We start from the raw sequence: 24476 nt of genomic DNA on the forward strand, positions 1-24476 counted from the left end.
TTAACCTTCTACTTGTTTTTGCCCAGCTATCGCCAACACATGCCCGCCTATGGCCAACAGGATCAATCAAAATTACCCTATGGCTCACAGCAGGGTATGATGAGCAGTCTACTGCAACAGCCTGGACCAAATGTTGGACCTGCTGGCGGCTATGGTGCCCTAACACAACAACAACCACAGCAGCAACAAGCACCTACGCCCCAACAGCAACAACAACAACAGCAGCAGCAACAACAGCAAAGCCAGCAATCACGCCTGCCCCCACAACACTATCCCCAAGCTCCCAGCCAACATCCTCTCTACTCGACCACACCTACACAACCGGGACCTGGTGTGCCCGCCGGATCGAGTGTAACGGGCGCACCACAAGGCTATGGTGTCCCCTATGGGGCACCCTTGCAGCATCAAACCAGTCGATCGGCGCCCCAGCATGTGGGCTATGGTCATGCTGGTCTTGATCAGCCAAGTCCATATGGGCAACATGTGCCAGGTGGAGCAGCAGCACCTGGTGGCGTTGTCCCCAGTCATCATTTAAGTGCCCAGCAGCAGGCTGGCCAATTGAGTTCGCATATGGTGGGTGGTCCAGGACCACAACAACAACAACAGCAGCAGCAACAGCCACCCCCTAGTATGCAACAGCAACAACATGGAGTACCTCCGGGTTTAGGTACACCACAGCAGCAACAACAACAACAGCAGCAAAGTACAGCCCATTTGCTGCAAAGCCAGCAAGGCCAACAACAACAACCACAGCAGCAAACACAAAACCACGTTGGCCTCATGCAGGCCACGGGTCAGCATCAACAACTGCCGCCACCCCATATGGGAGTGGTGCCACCATCATATGCTGGCCTACACCAACAACAGAGCCAACAACCCCCACCCCAACAACAGCAGCCAGTGGGAGGGGCACCTTCCTACATGACATCGGCGGGAAAACATCAGGCCACAGCATCGCCCCAATATCGGGCGCCATTCCCGCAACTTTCACCACAAATGTCACCCAGGCCACCGACCATGTCACCCCACCCACAAATGTCTCCAAGACCAGGTATGTCGCCAGCGAAACCACCTTCCAGTCAACAGCAGCAGCAGCAACAACAACAGGGACCTTCGCCTCAGACGCAACAGCAGCAGCAGTCAAGTGTGAATTCACCCAGCACCCAACAGCAGCAACAACAACAGCAGCAGCAAACCACACATCATAGCATATCGGGTATGGTGGGTTTATCTTCACCCAGGCAACCGACAACGGCCGGAGGTGGTCCACCAAGTTCCAAGACGGGAGGTTCCACACCCGTCAATACCTTACAGGCTTTGGAGCAGATGGTAATGCCGGGCCAGGGCTTATCGGCCGGTGGTCCTATGGATTATCCCTCAGCCTATAGGCAGGCAGCGGCGGCAGCTCAACATGGTCCGATGGGACCACGTATGCCTGTGTCGCCTCAACACCAACAATGGTCGGCCCACCTGAATATGCAACAAAGTCAGCAGGCGCCACCAAATCCCATAAGTGTGGGTCAGATGACCGCTCCACCACAAATGCCCCATCCACAACAGCAGCAGCAACAACATCAACAACAAATGGGTATGTATGGAGCACCACCGCCGCAACCAACACATCATCAGCAGCAACTGCAGCAGCAGCAACAACAGCAGGCTCCTGCGCCTTCACAGCAAACTGGAGGTCAGACACCCACCCCTCATGGCATTGGTCAGCTGACAACACCTGTCTCCCAAGCCCAACAGCAACAACAGCAGCAATCAACACCTCCTCATACTCAACCCCATTCACATCAACAACAACAGCAGCAGCATCAGCAACAACAACAACACCAACAACATCAACAGCAACATTTGACCGAACAATTGCAGCATTCCATCAATGATATTGTGGGCAATACTTCATCCTCAAATTCCCAACAACAGCAACAATCACATGCTGCATCCTCTATGTCTCCCATGCATCATCAGCAGACAGCCGGAGGAAGTATGACTTTGCATCACATGACCACACCAGGACATCATCAAATGGGTCCAGGTGATCAGATGCATCAGTCATCTCCGTCAATACAGCCTAGGGGTGTTGAGCCATCGCATCACCCGCAACAGCAGCAGCAGCCTGCACCTGGATCATTACAACCACCATCGAATCAAATGCAGCAGCAACAGCAACAGCAAAAACAACAAAGTCCCCACCATCAGCAGGCGCACCAGCAAAGGAGTCCCCATCAGGCGACGCCACAACATCAACAACAACAACAGCCTTCTCCTATGCATCCCACACAGCAACAACAGCCTTCACCAATGCATCCAACACAGCACCAACAACAAACGACGGGTTATCAACAACCTCCGCCACAACAGCAGCAGCAGCAGCAGCAGCAACCGCAACCCCAACATGTTCCTTCACCTCAGCTACAACATACAGCATCTCAACCACCCCAATATAACCCCCAGGATCCGTTCTCCTCAATGTTACAACCTCAACAACAACAGCAGCAGCAACAGGAGACCACAGTGCCTGCCGTATCCACAGCTCCTTCTATTGCTCAAGCAGCACCACAACAACATCAGCAATCCACAATGTCTCCAGCTCATGTGTCTTCTCCAGTGCCTACTTCGGCACTTGGAGCGTCTGCAAATAATCAACAACAACAACAACAGCATCAACAACAACCTTCAACACCCTCCACCCCAACGCAACATCATTTGATCAGTGGTATACTCAATGAAACTGCCAATTCCAACGACTCGTCCACCCTAGCAGTGGCGGCCAATGACAGCAACAATAGCAGCAGTAATTCATCCACCAACAGTACGGTCAACAATCATCCCACATCGATACATGACAGTAACTCCCAAAGTTCCATAAATAGCAGTCATAATGTTCCGACCCTAGCGGCAATGGACAATAGCAGTAATGGTGGCGGTGGATTATTGAATTCGAATTCAAATTCTGCCACTGCCATGGGCGGAGCAGGAGCGACAGTAGGAAGTCTGGGAGCTACGGCGGGCAACAACAGCAGCAGTGGGCCGTCTGTTGGCGGTGGTGGTATTTTAGAAAGCGCTGGCGCAAGTCTTTTCGACAACAATTCCATGTCTTCGAATAGCGGAGTTGCCAATGTGACGACGGTTCCATCATCCACGCCAGCACCAGCTGCTTTATTGGATAGTAATTCCCAAAGTTCATTTATGGGAGCTATGGCAGCGGTACAACAACACGACAAGCCACCGGAGGAACTGATGGCCCCGGAGAAACCATCCAATGAAATTCCGCCTCCCACCAGCGGGGATCTGCGCAAAGAAGAGGAGATTTCCCGAAGTATAAGTGGTAGTGAAGAGACCAGTAACAGTGGAAATCAGGACAGCGCCAAAGAGGGATTACAAGAAGCTGATACAATTGGCTCCAAGCCTAGCGAATCGCTGACAGAAGATAAATTGGAGTCACAAAAAGCATTGGAATCTAAAGCTAGCCCTGAAATTACTTCCCAAACCACACCGGAGGTTAACACAACACCCATGGAATCAACGCCAACACCTGTTGGTATGGGCAACCAAACATCGGGCATAACTACAGGTGTAACAACTCTTCCACCGCATACCACAGCCTCTGGTCATCCAGTTATGCCGCCAATGACAACAGCTCCACCACCAACTGCCAGTATAACAGCCACAAATGCCGGCATGACAACCTTACCAGGCTACGATGGAAGTGGTGTTGTTCCAGGTCAGCAGCCACAGCTAACGCCACTTGGAATGCCACCACCACCACATCCAATGATGCCGCCATATCCACCACCCCCACCGCCTCATGGTGGCCACATGGGCTATACAACACCCATGCCCTATCATCATCCGCCACCAATGTTACATCAACAGGAAATTGCCGCACTGCAACAACAACTGCAAGAGCTCTATTGTATGCCACCGCAGCATGATCAGCAAGAGAAAATCATGAGGATTCAGGAGCGTATAAATATGGTACAACAACATGAGATCAATGATCAGTGCGTCGGTGGCCCCCAATGTTTGTTCTATCAGTCGATGCCACCACAAATCTTTGGAGGACCCACTCCCATAATGCAACAACAAATGATTGAATCGCCACAGGTGTCCAGCACCACGGGCAGGGGACGCGGCAAGGGAACGAACAAGCCACGTAAGCCCCGGGTCAAAAAAGGTGATAAGGCGGCGGCCGCTGCTGGTGTCGGTACACCCAATAGCAGTGAGCTAATGGATATAAGCGGAAATGTGGTAACACAAATGACCACAATTCCACCCAATCAGTTGCCAGTCTCCGAAGATTGTGTCACCCAAGGAGCTGGTGATAACTCAGTTGTGGGTATGACCGAATACAATGAAGGAGAGGGTGGGGAACATTCTCAAGATGTTCACTCAGCCAATGAATTGGACACTTCCACAGACGCTGGTGGCAAGAAAAAGAAGCCACGTAAGCCAAGGACTCCCAAAGACCCCAACAAACCTCCCCGCGAAAGGACTCCCAAGGCCAAGAAGTTAAAGGAGGGCCAAGAGGGTGCCGATGGAACACCGGCTGCGGTGCGTAAGCGCAACGGCAGTGCGGCACGTAAAAAGAAATTGTCCGACGGAGGAATTGAGGGTGAAGGGGGAGTACCTACTGCAGATGGCAGTGAAAATGAAGATAACAAGCCATTGGTTGAGAAGTCATCTACCGGGGAAAATCCCAGCGCGGAAACCTCTGAAGAGCAGGATTCTGAAAATAAGCCTGAAACTACAACCTCAGATGAGGCTAAACCCAGTACATTGGATGGCAGTGAACCCCAAGATTATGATGATATACCAGTTTCCAAGATACCCAAGGGTGAGGGAGCCGATACCGGCGGTAATGCCGAAGTGGGTGATGAAACCGTGGACAGCATACCAGATTCGGCCGGAGATACAACAGCTACTCCTACACGAGCTAAAAAGAAACGACGTGGAGGACGTGGCGGAGGCGGTGGAGGAGGCACCGGTGATGAGGGTGAGGGTGGCAGTAGCGGCAGACCAAGACGTAGCCGTGGTGGTAATCTATCAGCTCGGGCTTTGAAAAAGCGTCGCAATCGTGGACGCATTGTACCCGAATCCGATGGCGAGGATGATAACTTAGATAGAACACCGCCTCCCTCGCCACCACCAGAATCTGAGTTAGATACCAATAAACGGCGGTCATCTAGAAATACCCAACGTAAGAAGTATATCGATGATGTTATGCTAAGATTTTCCGATGAAGAGACTGAATCCCTGTTGGGAACATCACCCTTGAAAAAGGATAAAAAGTCAGCAGCAGCAGCTGCTGCCGCTGTGGCCTCTACATCAGCAGCCGCAGCGGTTAGCAGTAATTCCAGCGATGGAGAAAATGCACTGCAACAGGCGGCCAGTAGCTCGGCAGCTGGCGGAGACAGTAACCAGGAACAACCTACCACCACAGATGAAAAGTCCAATTTGGCCGAAGATATGCAAGTGGGTAGTGGGGGAGGAGCTGAGGCTACATCTAGCACAACCACTCCCTCGATACTCAATGAAAAATCCGAAAAATCGCAAGAGGCCACTGTGGCCCCCACAGCATCGGCCAAACCCAATTATGTTTACATCAATACCGGAGATGAGGATAGTATGGTGGTTCAATATGTCTTGGCTGTGAGAATGGGCAAACGAGAACTTTTGCCAGATCCTCCCACACCGGAACCACCAAAACCGGAAGAGGAAAAAGAGCCAGCAGCGGAAGAAGAGATCAAAAAAGAAGGCGATGAGGATGCTGAAAAGAAAGATGAAACTGCCAAAGCAGATGAAGAAAGTGGTGAAAAGAAAGAAGCTAAAGAGGAAGAGAAGAATGAAGAAAAGTCAGCTGAGGATAAATCCCAGGCTGAAGACAAAGAAGCCGTTGCATCCAAAGAGAGTGATGACATCAAGACTGAGGGAGAAGTAGAAAAAATGGATACCAGCACAACAGAAGAAGTAAAGGATGAAGAAAAGAAGGAGGATGAATCGAAGATGGCTGAAGTGGTGGAAGCCAGTGAATCTAAGAAAGAAACTGACGAAACTCCAAAGGAAGAAAAGGAGGAGGAAAAGAAAGAGAAGGAGGTGGAGGATGAGAAAGCTACCACAGAAAAAATGGAGGTTGATGAGGAGAATGAGTCTCCAAAATCACCCAAAGAAAAGGAGGTGGCAGAAGAAAAAGAAGAGAAAGTAAGTGATAAAAAGGACGAAAAGGAGGTAGAGAAATCTGAAGAAAAGAAAGAAGAGAAAACTGAAGCCATGGAAGTTGAAGAATCGGCAGAGAAACCAGATGAAGAAAAGACAGCTAAAACCGATGACGAAACTAAGGAGCCAAGCTCCGAAGAACAAAAACCAGCCACAGAAGACGATAAAAAGGATGAAGTTGCTGATGAAGATAAATCGGAAAAGGAAGATAAAGAAAATGAAGAAGAAAAACCAAAACCCGAACCTGTATATATAGAAGTAGAAGAATACTTGGTCAAATATCGCAACTTTTCCTATCTGCATTGCGAATGGCGCACCGAAGAAGAGCTGCTGAAGGGAGATCGTCGTGTCTGTGCCAAAATACGACGTTTCCAACAGAAACAGGCCCAGCAGATGAGTTTTGAAACCCTCGATGAGGAATATTTCAATCCAGATTTTGTTGAGGTGGATCGTGTGTTGGACATGTCGGTGCACACCGATGAACAAACCGGTGAGACGACCAAACATTATTTGGTCAAATGGAAGTCTTTGCCCTATGAAGATTGTACATGGGAACTGGAGGAGGATGTGGACGAAGAGAAGATTGAACAATATTTACGTTTCAATAAGATACCACCACGTTCCGAGTGGAAGGGTAAGCGTCGTCCGACACCGGATTTGTGGAAGAAATTGGAAAAGACACCCGTCTACAAGGGTGGCAACACCTTGAGACCCTATCAATTGGAGGGTCTCAATTGGTTGAAATTCTCTTGGTATAATTCACACAATTGTATCCTGGCCGATGAAATGGGTCTGGGCAAGACCATACAAAGTTTGACCTTTGTCCATTCCGTCTATGAATATGGCATAAGGGGGCCATTCCTGGTAATTGCTCCCCTCTCTACAATACCCAATTGGCAGCGTGAATTTGAAAGTTGGACAGACATGAATATTGTGGTCTACCATGGTTCGGTGACCAGTAAACAAATGATACAGGACTATGAGTTCTTCTACAAAACGGAATCCGGCAAAATGCTCAAGGAACCGGTTAAATTTAATGTCCTAATTACCACCTTCGAAATGATTGTTACCGATCACATGGATTTGAAACCCTTCAATTGGCGTCTGTGTGTCATCGATGAGGCTCATCGTTTGAAGAATCGCAACTGCAAACTATTGGATGGTTTGCGTCAACTGAACTTGGAACACAGGGTGCTGTTGTCCGGTACACCTTTACAAAATAATATGGGTGAATTATTTTCACTGCTCAACTTCTTGGAACCCAGTCAATTCTCGTCGGCCGAAGAATTCATGTCTGAATTTGGCAGTCTGCGTACCGAAGAAGAGGTCAATAAATTGCAGGCTCTTCTCAAGCCCATGATGTTGCGTCGTTTGAAGGATGATGTAGAGAAATCATTGGCACCCAAAGAGGAGACAATTATCGAGGTGGAACTGACCAATATCCAAAAGAAATACTATCGTGGTATATTGGAACAGAACTTTGCTTTCCTCAAGAAGGGCACCACCTCCGCCAACATACCCAATCTAATGAACACCATGATGGAACTGCGTAAATGTTGTATCCATCCATATCTGCTGAATGGTGCCGAGGAACAAATCCAGTACGACTATCGTAATCAACATGGCGAAGACCATGAATCGTATTACAAAAACATCATTCAATCTTCGGGTAAAATGGTGCTCATCGACAAGCTACTGCCCAAGTTGAAAGCCAATGGCCACAGGGTTTTGATCTTCTCCCAGATGGTACGTTGCCTAGATATCTTGGAAGATTATCTGATATATCGTAAATATCCATTTGAACGTATCGATGGTCGTATACGTGGTAATTTGCGTCAAGAGGCCATTGATAGGTATTCCAAGCCTGGTTCAGATCGTTTTGTTTTCCTGCTCTGTACCAAGGCTGGTGGTTTGGGTATTAATTTAACTGCTGCCGACACGGTTATCATCTACGATTCCGATTGGAATCCCCAAAACGATTTACAGGCCCAGGCCAGATGTCATCGTATTGGCCAACGGAAAATGGTGAAAATTTATCGTCTACTCTGCCGCAACACCTACGAACGTGAAATGTTCGACAAGGCCTCCCTGAAACTGGGTCTCGACAAGGCTGTTCTACAGTCCATGAATACCCAGAATTCCAAAGATGGTAGCAACAAACAGCTGACGAAAAAGGAAATTGAAGATCTGCTCAAGAAGGGTGCCTACGGTGCAGTCATGGATGACGACAATGCGGGCGATAAGTTCTGTGAAGAAGATATCGATTCAATTTTGAAAAGACGTACCCAGGTTATCACCATGGAATCGGAGAAGGGATCCACATTCTCGAAGGCCTCTTTCGCTGCTTCGGGTAATCGTTCCGACATCACAATTGATGATCCTGATTTCTGGACCAAATGGGCTAAGAAAGCCGACATCGATCCCGATGCCGTGGAACGTGATGAAACTGAAGATTTAGTCATTTCTGAACCAAGACGTCGTACACAAATTAAACGTTACGGTCATGAGGATGTCATGGAAATGAATTCCGAAGAGTCATCGAATGAGAACAGCGATGAAGAGGGTGGCATTGGTATACGTTCGACAAGGCGTTCACGCAAAGAGAAACGAGAACGTGGCCGCGATAAGAAAGCCAATGAGGAATATGTACCCAGGGAGCGGGATGCTTTAGCCGCGCTTGGTTTGGATGAGATCCAATATGGTAATTGGGCTAAATCGGAGTGTTTCAAGGTCGAAAAGGGTCTGCTGTCATTTGGGTAAGTTGAGAAAAATAAATCACTGGAATTTCTTATTTTTATTTATTTTTAGTTTGGAATTTATGGATATTACAAGGCGGGGCAATATTTTTATAGAAGAGTTTTCAAATGTAATTTTTTCAGAAAAAGTTTCGGATGAAACGTTTTCGTATAGAAAATGTTTCGGATGAAACGTTTTCGTATAGAAAATGTTTCGGATGAAACGTTTTCGTATAGAAAATGTTTCGGATGAAACGTTTTCGTATAGAAAATGTTTCGGATGAAACGTTTTCGTATAGAAAATGTTTCGGATGAAATGTTTTCGTATCGAAAAATTTTCGGATGAAACGTTTTCGTATCGAAAAATTTTCGGATGAAACGTTTTCGTATCGAAAATGTTTCGGATGAAACGTTTTCGTATCGAAAATGTTTCGGATGAAACGTTTTCGTATCGAAAATGTTTCGGATGAAACGTTTTCGTATCGAAAATGTTTCGGATGAAACGTTTTCGTATCGAAAATGTTTCGGATGAAACGTTTTCGTATCGAAAATGTTTCGGATGAAAATGTTTCGGATGAAACGTTTTCGTATCGAAAATGTTTCGGATGAAACGTTTTCGTATCGAAAATGTTTCGGATGAAACGTTTTCGTATCGAAAATGTTTCGGATGAAACGTTTTCGTATCGAAAATGTTTCGGATGAAACGTTTTCGTATAGAAAATGTTTCGGATGAAACGTTTCCGTATAGAAAATGTTTCGGATGAAACGTTTCCGTATAGAAAATGTTTCGGATGAAACGTTTTCGTATAGAAAATGTTTCGGATGAAACGTTTTCGTATAGAAAATGTTTCGGATGAAACGTTTTCGTATAGAAAATGTTTCGGATGAAACGTTTTCGTATAGAAAATGTTTCGGATTAAACGTTTCCGTATAGAAAATGTTTCGGATGAAACGTTTTCGTATAGAAAATGTTTCGGATGAAACGTTTCCGTATAGAAAATGTTTCGGATGAAACGTTTTCGTATAGAAAATGTTTCGGATGAAACGTTTCGTATAGAAAATGTTTCGGATGAAACGTTTCGTATAGAAAATGTTTCGGATGAAAAGTTTTCGTATAGAAAATGTTTCGGATGAAACGTTTTCGTATAGAAAATGTTTCGGATGAAACGTTTTCGTATAGAAAATGTTTCGGATGAAACGTTTTCGTATAGAAAATGTTTCGGATGAAACGTTTTCGTATAGAAAATGTTTCGGATGAAACGTTTTCGTATAGAAAATGTTTCGGATGAAACGTTTCGTATAGAAAATGTTTCGGATGAAACGTTTTCGTATAGAAAATGTTTCGGATGAACGTTTCGTATAGAAAATGTTTCGGATGAAACGTTTTCGTATAGAAAATGTTTCGGATGAAACGTTTCGTATAGAAAATGTTTCGGATGAAACGTTTTCGTATAGAAAATGTTTCGGATGAAACGTTTTCGTATAGAAAATGTTTCGGATGAAACGTTTTCGTATAGAAAATGTTTCGGATGAAACGTTTCGTATACGTTTTCGTATAGAAAATGTTTCGGATGAAACGTTTTCGTATACGTTTTCGTATAGAAAATGTTTCGGATGAAACGTTTTCGTATAGAAATGTTTCGGATGAAACGTTTTCGTATAGAAAATGTTTCGGATGAAACGTTTTCGTATAGAAAATGTTTCGGATGAAACGTTTTCGTATAGAAAATGTTTCGGATGAAACGTTTTCGTATAGAAAATGTTTCGGATGAAACGTTTTCGTATAGAAAATGTTTCGGATGAAACGTTTTCGTATAGAAAATGTTTCGGATGAAACGTTTTCGTATAGAAAATGTTTCGGATGAAACGTTTTCGTATAGAAAATGTTTCGGATGAAACGTTTTCGTATAGAAAATGTTTCGGATGAAACGTTTTCGTATAGAAAATGTTTCGGATGAAACGTTTTCGTATAGAAAATGTTCGGATGAAACGTTTTCGTATAGAAAATGTTTCGGATGAAACGTTTTCGTATAGAAAATGTTTCGGATGAAACGTTTTCGTATAGAAATGTTTCGGATAAACGATCTTCGTATAGAAAATGTTTCGGATGAAATATTCGGATAAAGCATTTACGTGCAGAAAATATTTCGAATATGGACAAGTTCAAGACAAATAATATTATTATTAAAACATTTCTATGTACAAAAATTTATTTTAAATTATTTATGAAAATATTCTCTTCCATTCTCTGCCCCTTACATTTCTTCTGGGTATTTTCCAATTTCATATTCAAAATATAAATTTTACGCCGCAACATTTTCTCCTCTTTCTCCAGCGCCATCAGTTCATTTTTCTTCTCAATATATTGACGAACACTTGGCGCTTCGTAACGTTCCAACTGCTGTCGTAAATTACTCAAGGCTTCCAAATCTTTTTGATTTTCTCGCTCCACCATATTGGCTTCCTTTTCCAATTTGTCAATGGCTCTTATGACATCTATGGTCTTTTGATTCAATTGCTTCGATTCCGCTTCAATATTCATCATAATTTGTTTGTCTTCCGTCATGGAGAGCGATGCCTTGCCGGTGACTGCCTTTAAACCGGCCATGTGCATATTTTTCTCATCCAGTGAGTTTAAGAGTTCTGAACGTTTTATCATTAGCTTTTCAAAATCGATGGCTGTAAGGATGCCACTTAGATCGGCTTTGGTCAGCAGCTCACTGCGCAAATGTTGACAGTTTTCCTGCAGAGCTGTAATTTTCAAACGCATTGTGGCCAAAAGAGCTCGAGCATTCTTTATCCAGTTGTTTACGAATTTACGGATTTTCCTTTCCAATTGCTTTTCAGTGGCGGTGCTGAGAAATTCCAGGTCCTGCTCGTCACGCATAAAATGCAATTGGAAGTTTTTAATTGTCTCCCGTGTCTCTTCACACATGAAATGCATTTCTTCCATGTGGCCGCGAAGGATTTTGATTTCCCTGGAAGCTAAAAAGTATTGAAATTAAATTCCTTGTTTATGGACAGTAATTACGTCTTTACCTTTACTCTCAATATCCTTAACCCTCTTTTCAACTTCATTGGCGGTCTTCTCAGCCATATCGGCCTTGGCACGAAAATTCAATTTATAATCGAAAGCGGTTTTCTTTTGCGAACTACCAGTGGTAGTGGTTAAATGTGATCTGGACATGGACGCCCTGGGCCTAGTGCCCATGGAGCTGCTCACCGACTGTGTTGTAGCATCACCTTTTGCCCGCGCTAAATTCATATTTTGAGCTGTGGCCCTACGCTGTTGCAAACCAATCAAAAGCTTTGGATCATTTTTCTCTAGAAAATCGGTGAGATAAAGATTTTCCAAACGAGCCATGGCCAAATCACGATTTATGTCTTGAAGAGCCTGAAACAGCTCCAATGCATCTATTTTGGCCAAGCGTTCATCTTGCTCCTCCTCCGAAAGTTGAAAGAATACCGGCAATTGTAAGCCATTGATAAACGTTTCCAGGGCCAATTTGGCATCTTCTTGTTGGGAAAGTGCAGCTAGGGCACGACCACCACGCGACAAAGTGCTGGGATTGGTGTTGCTGCCACCAACGCCATGACGGGAAACCGTTTCAATGCGCGAAGAGTTTTGTGAACTGAATAGTGTCATAGTTGAAGTTTTATTATTATATATTTCTGAAAAGTTGAAGAAAATTGTCAAAAAAAAAAAAAAAAATAAATAAAAATTTGTTGTTGGATGGGAAAAGTTGCTTTTGCAGGGTTGCTGATAATATATTTTCCTACAAAAACGTTACGGATAAAAAAACAGACAAACATTTTTTATAGAAAAATGTGGCGGATGAAACGTTTTCGTTTAAAAAATGTTTCGCATAAAACGTTTTCGTTTAGAAATGTTTCGCATGAAACGTTTTCGTATAAAAAATGTTTCGGATACATCGTTTTCGCATAGAAAATGTTTCGCATGAAACGTTTTCGTATAGAAAATGTTTCCGGATGAAACGTTTTCGTATAGAAAATGTTTCCGGATGAAACGTTTTCGTATAGAAAATGTTTCCGGATGAAACGTTTTCGTATAGAAAATGTTTCCGGATGAAACGTTTTCGTATAGAAAATGTTTCGCATGAAACGTTTTCGTATAGAAAATGTTTTCGTATAGAAAATGTTTCGCATGAAACGTACGTTTTCGTATAGAAAATGTTTCGCATGAAACGTACGTTTTCGTATAGAAAATGTTTCGCATGAAACGTACGTTTTCATATAGAAAATGTTTCGCATGAAACGTTCGTTTTCGTATAGAAAATGTTTCGCATGAAACGTACGTTTTCGTATAGAAAATGTTTCGCATGAAATGTTTTCGTTTAGAAAATGTTTCGCATGAAACGTTTTCGTATATAGAAAATGTTTCGAATAAAATATTTTCGTATAGAAAATGTTTCGGATGAAACGTTTTCGTATAGAAAATGTTTCGGATGAAACGTTTTCGTATAGAAAATGTTTCGGATGAAATGTTTTCGTATAGAAAATGTTTCGGATGAAACGTTTTCGTATAGAAAATGTTTCGGATGAAACGTTTTCGTATAGAAAATGTTTCGGATGAAACGTTTTCGTATAGAAAATGTTTCGGATGAAACGTTTTCGTATAGAAAATGTTTCGGATGAAACGTTTTCGTATAGAAAATGTTTCGGATGAAACGTTTTCGTATAGAAAATGTTTCGGATGAAACGTTTTCGTATAGAAAATGTTTCGGATGAAACGTTTTCGTATAGAAAATGTTTCGGATGAAACGTTTTCGTATAGAAAATGTTTCGGATGAAACGTTTTCGTATAGAAAATGTTTCGGATGAAACGTTTTCGTATAGAAAATGTTTCGGATGAAACGTTTTCCGCATAGAAAATGTTTCGGATGAAACGTTTCCGCATCGAAAATGTTTCGGATGAAACGTTTCCGCATCGAAAATGTTTCGGATGAAACGTTTCCGCATCGAAAATGTTTCGGATGAAACGTTTCCGCATCGAAAATGTTTCGGATGAAACGTTTCCGCATCGAAAATGTTTCGGATGAAACGTTTCCGCATCGAAAATGTTTCGGATGAAACGTTTCCGCATCGAAAATGTTTCGGATGAAACGTTTCCGCATCGAAAATGTTTCGGATGAAACGTTTTCGTATAGAAAATGTTTCGGATGAAACGTTTTCGTATCGAAAATGTTTTGTTTTCGTATCGAAAATGTTTCGATTTCGTATCGAAAATGTTTCGTTTTCGTATCGAAAATGTTTCGGATGAAACGTTTCCGTATAGAAAATGTTTCGGATGAAACGTTTTCGTATCGAAAATGTTTCGGATGAAACGTTTTCGTATCGATAATGTTTCGGATGAAACATTTCCGCATCGAAAATGTTTCGGATAAATCATTTTTTTAGGAATTTTTTTCGGCAAAAAATTTTAGGTCATAGATGTCAGATTTGATAGGTTGATTTGAAAAAAAAATGTTAGGATAAATTAATTTCACCGATAATCCTTTTTTTTAGAAAAATGTTTTTAAAACTACTTCATCCTATCGCCTTTGTAATATTCATATATTCTATTTTATATTTTCCACATGACGATCAACCATGCTAATATTGAGAGAACTATAGGTTTTCGCTGAGTAAAACAAAACTTCTCACTTAAACTGATGGAAAATGTTAAAGAAATTATAACCTGGCTATAAAGTCAACAAACAAATTCATTAATTAATTTTTCTTTCCAACTTGTTTCTGTTTTTCAGCTGGGGCCGTTGGCCAGAAATCTTGGAATTGGGACAATTCAAACGTGGATGGCGGGACATTAACGTTGAGGAGTGCTCGCGTATAATTGTAAGTCACAACATATAATTTTACATATTTCCTTCAGGTATCCAAATGATGACCAACCATGCTAATATGGAGAAAACTTTAGGTTTTCGCTGAGAAAAACTATTTCAAATGTCACTGATTGGAAATTCCATTCGAATAATTTATATTAATTTTACAAAATATTTGTTAACAATTTTTGTTGTATTTTTTCCCTCTTTAGCTATTGTATTGTCTGCAAGTCTACAAGGGCGATGAGAAGATCAAAACCTTCATCTGGGATCTGATAACACCCTCCGAGGATGGTGAGGTGACAAAAATCAGCAGGGATCATAGTGGCCTCCATAATCTGGTGCCACGAGGTAGGAATGCAAAAGGTACGGTAAACAAAAATAGCTACAAACACGCACATTCAAATTCCGAAGATCAACTGCACGAATGGTAGTTCTTTTGTGAAAATTTCCTCAACAACAGCAACAACAGAATCAAAGCAAGAAAAATATGCACGCCAAAACACACTAATATTTGGCAAAAACAAAAAATATCTTCTATCTGTAAAACAAGTCTATTTTGTAAATCACTACTAAAACCAAGTCTTATACTAACAAAACTAATTACAGTCTCGTAAAAATCGTAAAAGTTCTTCTTAAGACGTTGAAAAAATTAAATTCGATTTGTAGAGTTAATTTCTGTAAATAGTAAAATGAGATTAATATGTAAAAAACTAAACTAACCAAACCTAACAAACCTGATTGGTATATAGTCTAATAATGTTTAGTCGTAGATGCAAGTAAATATGGTTATAAGGAAGATGGGAGACTTTTTGTTTACATTTTATCAAATTTAGACAAAATGTCATCATCAATCTCTGTCTTTATAACCGTTATTGTTTGTATTGTATTTAAAAAAAAAATATTTAAAATTTGTATCAAGGCCTACATAAGGTTGGACAAGAAGTCTGCTTTTAACAACAACATCACAATAAATTTAGTAGTTTTTACATCATTGGGATCTGACTTCCTTTGAATTTTAAATCACGTATTTTGACAGCTATCTTAGTAGTAAGATAGCCTTATTGGCCGACCTTACAGGGTGAGGTAAAAAAAAACTGCATCAAAGTCAAACGCCATAATTTTTAAATTTTTTTTCAAGTTTTTTGAATGAAAGCAAAAAATGTCGAAAATAGCATCAAATAAATTTAAATTTGTTCAAATTGTTCAGCTTTGGCACGAATTATGGTCTTCAAACGGCGAATGAAACCGTCAAATGCTAACCGAATGTTGATCTGCTATATTTTGGCCCATTACCGGCGAAGCGCTTGCTTGAGGTAATCGACACTTTGGTATTTTTTAGTGGCAACTTTGTTTTCCAAAATACTCCAGACACAATAGTCCAACGGATTGGTATCCGGAGATTTTGGTGGCCATTGTGCGCTGGAAATTAAGCGAGGAACCTCATTTTGTAACCATTCTTGGGTGGCGCGTGCTGAGCCCTGTTGAAATGCCGAAGGTGTGCGGCCAAAATGTTTCCGTACCCAAGTCTTTAATACACCCTCCAGAATATTTTCGCAATAATATTCGGCATTTATTTTGATGCCACGGTCGATTAATACGAGCGGAGAGCGACCATCGGCTGTTATGGCAGCCCACACCATCACCATGGCCGGCGCCTGAGTTCTGGTGGCCAACCGAAAGTGCACACATTTTCAGCTGACTTCTTTGGCAAGTAAATACGATCATTTTGTTTGCCTGTATTTATAAACTGCAGGACAACGAATGTTTTCCCATCGGAGCGGAGAAAACCAAATTCGACAGTTCACCACTTTCCGCCAAGCGAAGCAAATCTTTAGCTCTTTTGAGTCTATTTTCTTTCTGTTCTTCGGACACTTTTTGGAATTTCAATGGCTTTACCCCGAGCTCATTTTTCAATATTTCCCGAATGGAATATTGCGAAATGTTCAGCTCATGAGCCATTTTTTGGCTACTGCGACGCGGGTTTCGATCAAGTCGCTTCTTTACTTTTCGAACCATTTCTGCTGATGTTTCTTCCTTCCACTTCCTTGACGTCGGACTACGCTACCAGTATCACGGTAACGAGCGATGGTACGAGACGCAAAAGATTTATTCACATTTAAATGCTGGAGTGCTCTAACGATAGCCACTTGTGGTTTTCCAGCCAAATATAAAGAACTCACACCATCACGAATAACTTTTTTTCTGAAAATTCTCACCAAAATGCTTTTGTACGCTTGTAAACATCACTGTCTCTGGAATAATTTTAACAGCAGTCGGACGAGTGGCTTAGAAATGACAGCAGTCTGAAGTTGGTGGCAGTTTTTTCATCTCACCCTGTATATAAGTCTTGATTTATATCAATGTCATATGATGTCAACCAATAGATCGGACTACTTAGTTTACTAACAAAATACATATTTGTGATTTGAAATGCAAAGAAAATCAAATAGCAATTGTATAAAAACTGCTAATTTTATTGTCAAATTGTTGTTAAAATTGACAGGAAGAACGATCTTATAAAGGCCTTAATTTGTATATTAGAAGTGTGTTTTATGTCGTGTGTGTTGTGTAATTTTGAAGACAATATAATGACAATTGTTTTTTTATTTGTCAATCTGCAAACCTGTAAAGAAATTTCTTCCAAACAGAAAAATGTGAATCCAAAATGTGTTTGTAATATGCTCTGTCTTACTGTACCATATATCCTTTTTTATTATATACTATATTTAAAAAAAATAGTTTTTTTTTTTAGTAAAAAATTTATACGTTGTGAGTAGTTATTGTTTTTATTTATTTATTTTTTGCTCATTTGGTCTTCAAAATTTTGTTAAAAATTTGTTTTTGATAATTTTTATTTTATAATGCAATGTAACTGAAGAAGAAAATACAGATATTTCAATTAAATATCGTAAAGAAAATGACTTGGATAAAATATTTTTATAGAAATATTACTCGGATAAATGTTTTTACACTCTACAACACTATTGTTCAGTTCCAGATTTGCAAGAATGTAAAAGTTTTCACAAAGATATTCGATTTCCCTTTATATCAAAAAAAATCAAAACTAGTAGATTCTTGCAGGTTCTGGAACAAAGCATATGTGTATTATAATTTTGATTGGGCCAAAATTTCTTAACACCTCGAAATATTTTTCCTAGACGATGTTATGTACCGATCTTCCTATCTCACCAAAATTATTAGAAATTTACCAGAGAATTAAGAAAAATGGAACATTTTTCAATAACAAACAGGGTAATAAGGATAGTTTTTCATGCTGCATATTGAATATACAAATTTCTTTTGTTTAGAAGCTCTACATGAAATTTTATTTGGAATAATTCTTCCTTTGAAAATTTTTTGACTTGGAATGAAATCGTTTTAAATTAACGTTAAAAAAAAAAAAAAACAAACCAAAAATTTCACCTAACTTTCGAATGCAATTTTCTTATAAACCATTAAACCTAGATATATAGTTTATTCTAAAAGTTACAGGGACATTTTGTGCAGAATCTTTCTTCTTTTGACACGTTCTGTCTAAAATGAAAGATTATGTTACTTTCAGACGTCAACTCGAGAAAAGGCAAAGGAAAAAATTGGTAAAAAAATAGAAAATATTTTTTGGGACTTTAATTCAATTTTTTATGTATAATGGAAATGGAGATTTATTTCCTTTGATGGTATGTTGTGAAATTTGGAAAAAAATGTCTTTGTCATCGTACTTCTAAATGATGTTTTGTAGTAGATTTTTGCATAAAATCACATACAGGTCAGCTTTGACTCTAAAATGTATTTTTTTTAAAAAAATATACAATTTCCAAGTATCTCCCCCACAAAGGGTCAACATTTTAAATAAGTATAGCTCTTATAAAGTGTGAAGTTAGAGTCCGATTATCTTCAAATTTCACATATCCTACTATTAACCCAAGATCTGGTAGTAAGACGGAATATATCAGTCCACTCCTTCTCGTAACTCCCCCACAAAAGGTCGACATTTTAAAAATATATATTTTCTGCACAGAAAGAGAAACGATAATCCAATTTTGCTCCAACTTTGCAAATCCTAATATTTACATCTAGGTCAGGTGCGAAAATGGATAATAGCGGTCCTCTCCATCAAATACCTCATCAAACATTTAATAAATACAACTCTTATAAAATGAGATGTAGGAGAATGTTTGTCTCCAAATACCACACATCCCAATAATTTTATTAGCCAATATCTGGTGTTAAGATGGAGCACATAGGTCAGCTCCTTCTGTTCCCTCCCCCACAAAGTGCCGAAATTTTAAATCATAAAACACGAAATAGGCATCCGATTCTATTCAGACTTGGCACATGTCAATATTTCCATCAACACAAGATCTGTTATAAAGATGGTAGAGATCGGAACATTGGTCCACTCCTCCATGAAGCTCATAAAACGAGCAATTAACATTCCGATTCCATTCAGACTTGCTACAACTCAATATTTCCATCAACTCAAGATCTATTATTAAGATGGTAGAGATCGCACCATTTCTTCTGGTACTTCACCCACATGGGGATCAGGAATTTGAATAACAAAATACTTAAAGAAAGCGAGATAAGCATACAACTCTCTTCAGGCATACGAACATCGTTTGGAGGAAGTATTTTACCTTATTTACACCAAAATTGCCAAATAGAATCCTTTGAGGTAAAATTGTCGAGTAAAGTAATCCTCGTGCTTTTGCCTACAAATTTGAGGAATATATTATACAGCTAAAATCTAAGGATTACAAGGAATCTTAATCCGAAAATTAAAAAAAAAAATGGGAAGAGTGACGAACATGCCCTCTCTATTTAGGTTTATTTGTGATGTGTCTTCTGTTTTTAGATTTACTTTCATAATCTGCTAGATTTTCCCTATTTTTTTGTTGCACAGTGAAATATTATTGTTTAAAAAATCTGGAAATTTCAATTCAATCGCGATTATTTTTAAAACTGAATATTTTTAATTCAGATTTACTCTCAGATAAAAAGCATTTTCGATGTTCATTTTAGGATTCCAAACATAAGGTTCAAATAAAAGCGTTTTAATATTTGATTTTTTTTAATTTTATTCTCAGTTACATTGTAAGCTTTTTGGCATTCAAAATTCTGTTTATTTCCCCAAATTGGTTTTATAATATTTACATATACACTCCACCTCTCCTATCCCATTTAGCAGTTTGATAATAAAAATGCAATTTCATTACAGGACGTAATGGTGGTAAAACGCAAAAAGATGGTGAGACTGCTACTACGGCTAGTGGTGGTACAACACCAACGCCCACGGATTCAGCTACGGCACCGCCAACTCCCGAAAGCACAGGTGGTGGTGAGGGCAGCACGCCAACAACAGCTGCCGCCAAACCACCCAAGAAAGAGCTCGGCACCCATGGTCTACAGAATATACAGGACCCCAGTCATTGGAGCAAACAGGAGAAATATGATGCTGATTCCTATCTAGAGGGGGCATATAAAAAACATTTAAGCAGACACGCGAATAAGTGAGTCGTGTGGAATCGAATTTATTCTTTTAACCCAATTTCAAGGAATTTTTCAACTAACATTACTCCTTTTTCTTCTTCTTGTTCTTCTTTTATCTTTTATTTGGCTCCTTCTACTTTCGATTATGTTTGGTTTTTTATTTCTTTTGGTTTCTTATCATGTTTTTCTTTTCAATTTATTTACTATTTACCTCCAACACAGAGTTTTATTGCGCGTCCGTATGCTGTATTATATACAACACGAGGTGATTGGAGATTTGGTGCAACAGATTAAGGATAACACACCTGTCAGGTAAGTAGTGTTGGGCGAATGTTTCAAAGCAATTTCATTGTTGTTATTGTCGGTTTTTTTTTCGTATCGTTGTTGTTGTGATAATTGTTTTTTGGTTATGTTTTCTTAATTCCCCCTTTTAAAACTATTCAGCTAATTATGTGTATGCGTGTATTTCCATTATTTGTCTGCTTCATTTTGGGATTGTTACCAAGAAGCTCACATCAGCGGGGTTTCCTTTTTTTGGCATGTGGCTCTTCTTTTTTGAAAATTACCTGTTAACTCAATTTCCTTTTACACATGACCATAATTAATCCTTTAAGTGTGAAAGACAAAATTTAAAATTCGTCAAAAAATTAAAATTCAATTCTCTCAAATCACCCCTAACTTAAAGGATTAGGATATTCAAAATCAATTCTCTCAAAATATCCCTATCTTAAAGGATTAACATATTTTCTATCTCGTTCTTTTCCTTGTTGGGTTTTGTAAAATATAAATATTCTTAAGCATTTGAAGTTATCTTTCATATTTTCGTTGGGGGGCTTGCATCCTTCTTTGTTTCCTCAAGATCTACTTGAAAATAAAAGGGCATCACTAAATTATTTTCCTTAAATTTGTATAAGTAATTTTTATTACTTTTATAAGCATACGTTAAGCCTCTTTGGAAGATAGCTTTGATATTGTTCCTTAAATATATATCTTTTGAAAAGCGTTCTATATTTAGAAACTATTTGAACTATAGAAGGCCTCTAAAGAATGCTATTTGTGTGGAAAATATGAATTGCCCTATCTGGATAGGGCATTTTGAAAAGTTCATTTTTAATGGGTCTGTTGAAATGTTTTCTGTCCATATAAGACCTTTTGAAGAAACTTTTCTCTACTTTCCCATTAACATTATCTCTAATAAAGACCTTTTAAAGATTATCTGTTTTGAAGAAGACCTTTTTGAATTTCTCTGGACTAAATGCCTTTTGACATCTTCATTCTTTAAAAAGTCCTCGATGTATAATGAGACAGTTTGAAGTCTTTAAAACCGCCAGAATGGTTTCTGTGCCTGTAGGGTTCGTATGCTCAACAGATATTCCTCAAGTTATCCATCATCTCTTATGCCAATTGTATCAGCAGCATCCTAACTAAACATAGTTGGGCCGGAACTCTTCTTGTACGTCTTGAGAGGTGGGGAATTTATAATATGGGTTCATTTATGACACCGGCGACATCTTAGGCTTATCTGACGGCCTTGTGACCGATATCGTTTAAGCAGACCATACAGACTCATCCCGAGATGTTTGGTCCTGGGGAATTATAATTATTTTGTGTTCGCTTGGATGACTTCCACGGCACAACCCAACATTAATGAACATCCAATGATGAAATCTAGGAGGTATATTAGCTTTCCTGTAATCCAGGAAAGTGTTGCGTTCAGAGGTTAGAACACCAAAATAGAGATATGGAGATGGTGTGATCCCCGAGAAATGATGGATTATAAATTAACGTCCCTTATTAATACTGGCCACAGTCGCCATGCTTTAGCTCACAGCGTAAGTCTACCTTCATAATTTCCTAAGCACATTTTCATCGACAGTTCTAGAATTAAATGCTATTCCCATATGTTACATGTATGGACCACTTAAGACCAGGTTAACCGAAATAGGTCTGTACTTTGTAGCTATAATTATGTTGTAGGTTCCAATTTGCCAATATTCCGACCTAATGCGAGCTTCATTTCCAGTTTATTTTGGTTGAAGTTAAATTTGTTATTTTTTTTTCGAAAATCCCGGGCACGTCAACCTTGACATCGAACACATAGATTTCTTTAGCCATCTTCTCTACCGATAAAGTTGAGACCTTTGAGACCCAGCGAACTTTGCATGAACCCAGAAAAATGGACATTCTGCAGCCCCAGATGGCTAAAATCTAACTTCTTAGCCATATTTAAGATTATCGTAGCTATTGAAAAAAGTTTTAGATGACCTTCCTTCATCTTAGAACTGTCCGGTATGAATTGCTGCCGTTTGAGAGGGTTCACCTCTAGCACCGGATAGTATATTAATTTGTTTTGGCTTTCGATTTCCTGTTAGACCTTTCAAGGATATTTCAAGCAATTGTTTCTCAGAGCCTCAATAAATTTTCATATAGCCTCAAATCTCATCATAAGATCCACTGGTTGAAGATTAGGGATAACATTAGCTTATGTGTTGATTATAACAATTGTTGACTTTTTTTGTCGGTCCCTATATTCGATGCGAAATATTTAGCTTCCCAAAGGGGTTCTAGTATTTTCTATTCATTTTTTGTTAACAGTGAGAGTTTTGCAATAATAGATAATTCCCCATAGACTAGATGTTATAGGGTCCAAAATATAAGCAGTTATATTGCATCTTTCTGTAATTATATCGGACAAGATTGGTTAGAAGTTAAAGTCCTACAAGGACAAGATCACTAAAAGGAACAGTAGAAACTTCTAAAGCAACTTCTTCCAAAGTTTTAATTGATTATTTCAATTTTCAACCTGCCATTTATCAATCAATTATAGAAAAATCAAAACATTTGGGCAATATTATTGATCACTGCTTTTTTGTCACCACAGGCTGCCAATGTAAAGATAAATTTCCACTTCAATGAAGTGGCATTTATTATTTCTTAGAGATTTGTTGGTCATATAATATTGAAGCTATCTTCCAGAGCAAAAATATATCGTATGCTCTAGGCGTTAATTATTTATTCCACCAATTATTATTAACTTTTAACCTTTTAAAAAATCGAAATCCCCTCTTTTAACTGTCAAAATATGTTCATGCTCTACATAATTAAAAATAAATATTTCAATTTCCTTCAATGTTTATTTGCTTAAATAAATATTCCTTGCTCGATCAAACCTAACATTTCATTGCAAGATTTCATTAAGACATTTATTTAAAAAAATAAAAAAGGAAATATTTCAGATTCATAATGATTTGTAAGTACAGCAGCAGTTTATTACGAAATGCCTCTGTATTTCTTTCATAAACTCTCCCTTTCACAAAAAAATTGAAAAGAAAATAACTATATTTTTTCATAATTGGCTGTAGTTTGTTATTATTATTGTATTAAATTTGTATTTAAATTTTTTTGTTGTTTACTTTTTTTATAACAAAATTGATTATTTTTTTTTTAAATTTATTTCTCCTATCACAACATTTGTTTACTCACCACCACACCCCTACCTATCAACAACATCTCTTACCTCATCTATAACTATGTATCATTATTTAGCGAGTTGCCAATACGCCCGCCAACCATGGCTGAAGCTGTGCCGGCCTCTTGGTGGAATCCTCCCTGCTGCGACAAGAGTCTTTTGGTGGGCACCTTTAAACACGGCTGTGAAATGTATCGCATAATGCGTTCCGATCCTGCCCTATGTTTTGCCGGTCATGTTGGTGCCACAGCCACAGAGGAGACAACCGTAGCCAATTTGCCTGTGTAAGTTTTGAATATTTTTTAACAGTTTTTTTATAGTTTAAGGACATCATCGTGTTCCATTCCATAAAATCATAAATCATTAAAGAAATAAATTTTCAATCTAACCTCATATTATTTTGCTTTTTTTGAGAAAATGAAAAAACTATGTGAAACCTCTGACTATTTTCTTCTTATAGATGTTTTAAATATTTCAACATTTTTTTATTTGTGTGAATTTTTTTGGCATGATGATTTATGGTTTTTATAGATTTAAGGAAAATATTCTACATCAATCTGTGACTCGATTCAAGCGAAGAAACATTCGAATGAAACGTTTTCGTATAGAAATTGTTTCGGATGAAACGTTTTCGTATAGAAAATGTTTCGGATGAAACGTTTTCGTATAGAAAATGTTTCGGAACTTTTTTTTCGATGAAACGTTTTCGTATAGAAA

At 39.4% G+C, this 24476-nt stretch overlaps 2 protein-coding genes and 1 non-coding gene across 3 annotated transcripts in view; 2 read left to right on the forward strand and 1 right to left on the reverse strand.

Annotated features, from left to right (window-relative positions):
• LOC109612830 (uncharacterized) overlaps positions 1 to 24476 on the forward strand; it is a 68861-nt gene that overhangs the window by 650 nt on the left and 43735 nt on the right. Inside the window, 6 exon segments of the mRNA XM_059121115.1 lie at positions 27 to 8978; positions 14723 to 14810; positions 15010 to 15148; positions 20019 to 20310; positions 20513 to 20602; positions 23837 to 24043. Coding sequence (XP_058977098.1) covers positions 27 to 8978; positions 14723 to 14810; positions 15010 to 15148; positions 20019 to 20310; positions 20513 to 20602; positions 23837 to 24043 — 9768 coding nt within the window.
• On the reverse strand, positions 11120 to 12676 carry LOC131801963 (coiled-coil domain-containing protein 113-like). Its single transcript, XM_059121114.1, has 2 exons — positions 11997 to 12676; positions 11120 to 11942 (listed from the first exon to the last, which is right to left on the reverse strand). The coding sequence occupies exons 1-2, from the start codon at positions 12601 to 12603 to the stop codon at positions 11167 to 11169; spliced, it is 1383 nt and encodes a 460-aa protein (XP_058977097.1). The 5' UTR covers positions 12604 to 12676; the 3' UTR covers positions 11120 to 11166.
• On the forward strand, positions 14550 to 14635 carry LOC131802060 (small nucleolar RNA U6-53/MBII-28). Its single transcript, XR_009342026.1, has one exon. It is a non-coding gene; the product is annotated as a small nucleolar RNA U6-53/MBII-28 (small nucleolar RNA).

This window comes from Musca domestica, unplaced genomic scaffold (assembly GCF_030504385.1).
Source record: "Musca domestica strain aabys unplaced genomic scaffold, Musca_domestica.polishedcontigs.V.1.1 19, whole genome shotgun sequence".
Taxonomy (NCBI): domain Eukaryota; kingdom Metazoa; phylum Arthropoda; class Insecta; order Diptera; family Muscidae; genus Musca; species Musca domestica.

What these genes read in the sequence shown, in the direction of transcription:
- LOC131801963 (XM_059121114.1), bottom strand. Translation starts at nt 12,603, where the DNA reads ATGACACTATTCAGTTCACAAAACTCTTCGCGCATTGAAACGGTTTCC. An exon ending in TAAGGATATTGAGAGTAAAG is followed by an intron (nt 11,943 to 11,996) that starts GTAAAGACGTAA and finishes AATACTTTTTAG; the next exon opens with CTTCCAGGGAAATCAAAATC.